The 6000-nt window shown below is 58.7% G+C and overlaps 1 protein-coding gene across 3 annotated transcripts in view; it reads right to left on the bottom strand.

Moving 5' to 3' along the window:
* Positions 1-566: 566 nt before the first annotated feature.
* Positions 567-6000, bottom strand: part of WHRN (whirlin) — an 87819-nt gene continuing 82385 nt past the window's right edge. For 2 of the 3 annotated variants that reach the window (XM_068552612.1, XM_068552613.1), the window contains exons 8-12: positions 5515-5586; positions 3740-4277; positions 1676-1857; positions 1038-1160; positions 567-749 (exon numbers count right to left, since the gene is read on the bottom strand). In XM_068552612.1, the coding sequence (XP_068408713.1) occupies positions 567-749; positions 1038-1160; positions 1676-1857; positions 3740-4277; positions 5515-5586 (1098 nt within the window). The remainder of the gene's footprint in view (positions 750-1037; positions 1161-1675; positions 1858-3739; positions 4278-5514; positions 5587-6000) is intronic. The other variant, XM_068552614.1, reaches the window with a different exon arrangement.

Below are 6000 nucleotides of genomic sequence, written 5' to 3'. Positions count from 1 at the left end.
GGGTGTGGGATGGAAATAAATAATAAATACCATGGAGGATGAGGAGCTAGGAGGAACGGGGGTGTGAATGGGGGGGTGCTCGATGCTTATTTGTGGCACTGAAGGTCCTGCAAGATGCCGCCCTGGCTGGGGGCTGTGTCTACGGATTCTCATGTCACTTCACTCCAGACAAAAGCTCGGGCATCTGGGGATGGGCCAGGTCCTAGCTGGCCGGAGTGCAGCAGGGCCTCCACCCAACCCAGAGTTCCAGGCCCTGGGAGGCCTCAGGTGAAGACATAAGCGCTCTGCCCTTCCCCTTAGTTTCTTCCCTTCCTGAGGTTTCATGCTTATACTGAGTGCTTACTGTGTACTGGGCATTGCACCAGACCCCGACCTGACCTTCTGTTTGCCTTGCCCAGCTCTTTCTTCCCGGTTCTGGTCCAGTGGGCCAGGAAGGAGTGGAGGGATGTCTTCCTGCTACCCTGGCCATGCAGCCCCGGCCCCTGAAGGAGCTCAATGGTGCCAGGAGGGAGGAAGGACCAGGGCCAGGGGCTGGGCAGCGGTGGGAGGCCCCCGGGCGTTGGCCCCTAGAGCATCACATTGAACTCGGTGACCAGAAAGTCGATGTAGTCACGCTCCTTGCTCTTGAAGGCCTCCGCGATGGTGCGCGCGGCCTCCCGGTGCTCCTTGCCCCGCAGCGTCACCCCGTTCACCTCCAGGATCACGTGGCCCACCTTGAGCTGCCCACAGTTGTGGGCTGAGCCGCCTCGCTGCAGGAGTGAGACACAGGGCACGAGCACATGGGGTGCCTGAGGGCTAGGCCAGCCTGGCCCTGACCACCCACCAGGGTAGGCCTGCCACTGCCAGCCACGCAGCCACAATCTGGTGTCCACTGCCCTGATTAGGAAAACTGAGGCTCAGCGAGAGCAAAGGTGGTATGAGCCTGGGTCTGCCCTTGGGTGCGGCGTCATCCCTGGGCATGGCAAACCCCTGGGGATGCTGAGAGGGGGACCTTCAGGGGTAGGGAGACGCGGTCAGGCAGGTCCCTGGGGACGTACCTGAATCGTGACGATCCTAGGCAGGGGCTGGCGGGTGTTGGCGCCGCCCTCGATGGCGATGCCCAGGGTGGCTGCACTTTTCTTCACGCGGACCAGGGTGGAGGTGGGCTCCAGGAGTCCGGGCTGCAGGTGTGAGAAAGGAAACCAGTGACAGGCCTCCTGGGTGGACAGGCCGGGCCTGGGGGCTGGACCAGCCACAACAGGCCTCTGGGTCGGCAGGGCGCAGACTCCAGCCCCGGGTCGGGAGCCTGCAGTGTGCTAGCACTAAGCGCAGCACTTGGTGTTCTCAGCTCTCTAATTCTGAGGCTCGGGAGGTTAAGGGGCTGGCCCAAGGCTGCCCGGGGGGTGACACCAGGACTTGAATGCAGCCTGACTGCCTCGCCGCCACATCATGTCAGAACTGAGCTTAAAGATCCTTGAGACCCACCTTGAGCACTTGGCTTGTCTGTGTCAGTGGCCAAGGGAGGGCCTTCAGACTGAAGACAGCGGTCTTTCCAGACACCCACACCCCTCCAGTGACGGGGGGCTCACTACCTCCCCTGTGGTTACTTGTCGAGTTGACCCCTGCTCAGGACCTCCTGTTCTTCACCTGGGGCCGGCCTCCCCCTCCCCCTTGGCACCCCCCGCTCCTCGCTCACCGGTTTGGCGGCCCCCTCGGTCGTCCTCTCGTTCCGAGGCGTCTCCTTGCTACTCCTGCCCTTGGCGGACACCACCTGTCTGCCTCGGCCTGGGGCGCTGGCTTCTGCCTCGCCGGCGTCCACGCCACTGTCCTCGCTCAGGGTCTGCCCGCTGTCCGAGAGCTGGGAGAGTGTGGAGGCTGCTGGGAGTGGGGACAGGAGGAGAGGCATGGTTTACAGCTGGGGCTGGTGAGGGCTTCCTGGAGGAGCTGAGCGGCAGGCTGGAAGGCTGGGGATTCTCTGGGCAGAGACTCCCTGCCACCCTCCCACCTCCTGAGACCTGCCCTTCCAACCGGGCCTGGCCCCAAGGCCACCCCTTCCAGGACGTCTGCTTTGACTGCCCCTGGCGTAATGATTAAAACAGAGCTTAGGAGGCAAACCCAGCCCACAGATATGGGCTTTGTTTTGCTTTATTTTGTTTTGTTTTTTTTAACTCTCACAGTGTTGTCAATTTTTAACGAAGGACCAACACATTCGAATTAGGAGATTTCACACAAAAATCAAATTCCAAGCTTCTCGGGGAAAAAAAAGGAAGGTCTGCCATGCTTGGTCTGTGCCCCTGCTGACCTCACCTGGCCTGAGCTGAGTGATGGGCACATGCCCTCTGGTTTAACAGTCAAACCCAAACCCCTTCACTATGTGTGTAACGGCTTGGCCCCTGAGTCTGAGACACTCTGGAGTCTGGCAGGTGGGGTTTGAATCCTCTCCGACCAGCTGCGCAATCCTGGGCGAGTTACACAGCCTCTCTGAGCCTCCATGTTCTTGTTCTAACCCAGGAGCAATGATGCCTATCCCATGGGGTTATCGTAAAGACTAACAGACACGATGTGTTGGGTGAAGCAGCCAAGAGAACAGGCTTATGCTAGATTGCCTGGCTCCACAATTACATTCCGTGTCTCAGTCTCTTCATCTGTAAAACGGGGATAATAACAGTCCAGCCTCACAGAGCTGTTGGGAGGATTAGATGAGTTACTAATATCGGCAAGGTCCCTAGAACAGTGTTCCTGGCACACAGAGAGTGCTGTACACCTGTTAGCTTTATTATCATGTGTGTCCGGCTCCGTGCCAGGTCTAGAGTGATCCATCTATGATAGCTCAGGTTTCTCTCACCACATCCTGCCTGCTCTTCCCTTAGCTGCCTTCCCTCAGTGAGCTACTGAATGCAGGGACCCCGCATTCTGCATCCTAGTCTGCCCGCTGCTTGCATACAGCAGGTGCTCAGTAAATGTCCCCTGACCTGGCTGGCCACCCTCCCTGGCCAAGGCTGCCCCACGCATCACCTTAGCCACAAGATGGCAGCAGAATCCAACAAAACGTACCCAACTCACTAATAGGAGGCGGGGGGGTCCTGGGCCTGCGGAGGGCTCAGACTTACGGAGTGGAAAGCCAGCTCTGCCATTCCTGCCACCTCCCCAGCTGGACAACCTCTGGAAGCTCAGGGGATGCAGCCTCGGGCTGGCCTCCCAGGTGTCTGGAAGGTCGAGCCCGCACTCTGACCCTGCAGCCCCAGGTCAGGAGACCTCCAGGGGTCCAGAGACTGCAATTTCAATGCCCACCTGTCCCCCAGCACCTGCTCTGTGCCTGGCACTGGGGGACAGAGATCACAGAAGCCACCCCTGCCCTGAACAGGCTCAGTCTTCTTGGGGAGACTTGCAGGTGAGTGCAGGATGACCAGGTCTGGGGCCCCTGGAGGAGGAGCCCGACCCTCACAGCCACCTGGCAGGACTGTCACTGTTATCTCCAGTCCCCGATGGGAGAGCATGGCAGCCGCTCCACAGTCACACAGCCAGTAACGGCAGAGCGGGGACTCACATTCCCGCCTCTGCCTCCAAAGCCCCTCAGTGCGGGCTTGGGCTCGGGACCCTGCTCCCTGGCCCCCCTGACCCTGAGGGGGCCCCTCACTGGGTGAGCATCTGGTCCCACCTTGGCTGTGTTGACGCGCAGGTCAACGTAGGGGGGACAGGGAGCCCCTAAGATGACACAGCAGCACCCTGAGCCCAGCCCGCCAGGGTCTGCGGTACTCACTGCGCGTCTGGGGCAGCGCCCTCACTTCGTTCACGTCGGGCTCGCTATCTGGGCGGTGCACCTCCACCATGACAAAGTGCTGGTTCGTGCCCGTCTGGTCTGGGTGGCCGGAGGGGGAGGGTGGCGGAAGGCTGCCCCCCGCCAGCGGGGTCTCTGCAGGGGGGCTTTTCAGGTGCGGGGGTGACTGGACCCGCGGGAAGGGGCCAATGGGGTGCTGGTTGACCAGGGCCAGATGGGTGTCCAGCGGTCTCTTGGAGCCGGGGTTGGCCGGGGAGATGGAGGCGTAGATGGGGGAGGAGGGCGAGTCCTGTGCTGAGGAGGCCTCTGGGGCGGGGGAGGTGCCCGCCGGCGGGCTGCGGTTCTGCGGAGCAGAGAAGACGATGCCCGCGTGGGAAGACGCGGAGGAAGGCAGCTGGAGGTCCTCTCTGCCCGGCTTCCTCGTCTGGGTGATCAGGTGGTCGTGGCCTTGGGCCAAAGGTGATGGGGGAGGCAGTGGCTTGTAGCTAGGCAGTCCCTTGGAGGTGGACTTGACATCATCCTGCCAAAAGACCCAACAGGAGTAGGAGTCAGAGCCCATCGTGCCTGTTAGAGGGGAGACCTGAGCGCCCCAGTGCACCAGGCCCCGGCTGGAATTCCGTCCCCGCTCTAGCAGCTCTTGGCCACGCTGCTCTGAATAATGCAACACCCGAGTGGAAAACTTCTCCCTGCATCTCAGCAGCTGATAAGCATCGGGATCTTGGCAGGAGTCTCTGGGGATGGCATCATTACCTTTGGGAACTGAAGTTCTTGGCATTAGCCAGGGCTTGTCACAGGGCACGGGACTTAATTAGATGCAGGATGCAGAGATGGAAAACAAAAAAGGCCTTTCTTTGGCTTTTCTTTTTAAGGGATTATCATAGCTTCTGGAGACAGGAGCTGTGACAGGACTGATGGGAGAGGGTGGGTAGAAGGTGGACAGACATGGGCTGGGGTGCTGTGTGGCCCTGCGCAAGGCACAGCACCTCTCTGTGAGTGCACCTCTGGGCAACGGGGAAAACTGCACCTACCCAGCAGAGTCGCGGGGAGGTGAGGAGCAGTGCGTGTAATGCATTAGCAAGGGGCCTGTGAGCCGGCAGGTGCTTGGTGAGTGGCAGATCCTGTCATCACTATGCCCCCCTCCCTATGCCAGCATCCAACACTGGCACAGCTCTGATGGCCTTGCGGGCACTGTTCCAAAGTCTTTACTTAGTTTAATTAATTTACTCCTTGCCACAAACTTATGGGGTAGTACACTATTATTACCCCCATTTTTACAGATGGGAAAACTGAGGTACAGAGAAGTTAAGAAACTTGCCCAAAGTCACACAGTCAGTGTCAGAGGGTAGGATTTGAACCCAGGCAGTCTGGCTCCAAAGCCCAGGCCATTCAAGAGTTATGTGGGTCAGATCACAAGGCAACGCTACCCAGACTGCTGATGCGCGCGTGTGGGCATGACGTCACGTTTAACTCCCTTTTCCAGCGCAATCACAGGGCCTCCTTGAGGAGCTCTCGCCACACACTTCATGCTTCAGTACTTGCTATGACAACATTCAGATAACATATCAAAAGTAACACCAACTCGGCAAATAGTCAAACAGCGAGACAGCCCTGCCTAAAATCCCCAGAACTAGCTGAGAGCTCACAGCTGAGGGCCTCTGTCTCCTCCTCCCTGTGGCTCTCACCAGGGAGCCAGCCCCCAGGGTCTCAGGCAGACCCGGGAGGGCAAAACGCAATGAAAGGGCCAGAGAGGGTCTTACCAGGGAAACGTCTGAGAGGGTGTTCATATTGCCCTGGACGGCCTCCCCAGTCTCCTCCAGGTCCAGAGTGTTCTAGAACAGAGAAGAAAGCCATGTGAGCAAATACAAACTGAGAGGGAAAAACCACTTTGCTCTCTAGGACACCAAATCTACGTGCCCTGAGACACCTTTGTGCTGTGGTTTAAGTTTCTCCTGACCTGCCCCACTCCGTGGGAATTTACTTTACACATTAAAATTAATGTCGATTTTCATTTGGAAATCAATTTCAAGGATGTCAATTTCTTGGAGACTTTCCAGGCCTCTCCTGAACTACATGCCGATGCTGTGGGGTGGCTCTGGCCTTGACTGGGATTTCCTGTAGCTCAGCCCGTGCTCAACACTCTCAACGCCTCCAAAACCCAAGGGTTCCCTCTCCACTGCTCTTGCCAGGATCCCAGGGAGGTGTGAAAGTGGCAAGATGCAGATGAGAGGCGGATGGGGAAAGTC

This window comes from Eschrichtius robustus, chromosome 10, assembly GCF_028021215.1.
Source record: "Eschrichtius robustus isolate mEscRob2 chromosome 10, mEscRob2.pri, whole genome shotgun sequence".
NCBI classification, from domain to species: Eukaryota; Metazoa; Chordata; class Mammalia; order Artiodactyla; family Eschrichtiidae; genus Eschrichtius; species Eschrichtius robustus.
This window is presented reverse-complemented; position numbering and strand designations above follow the sequence as displayed.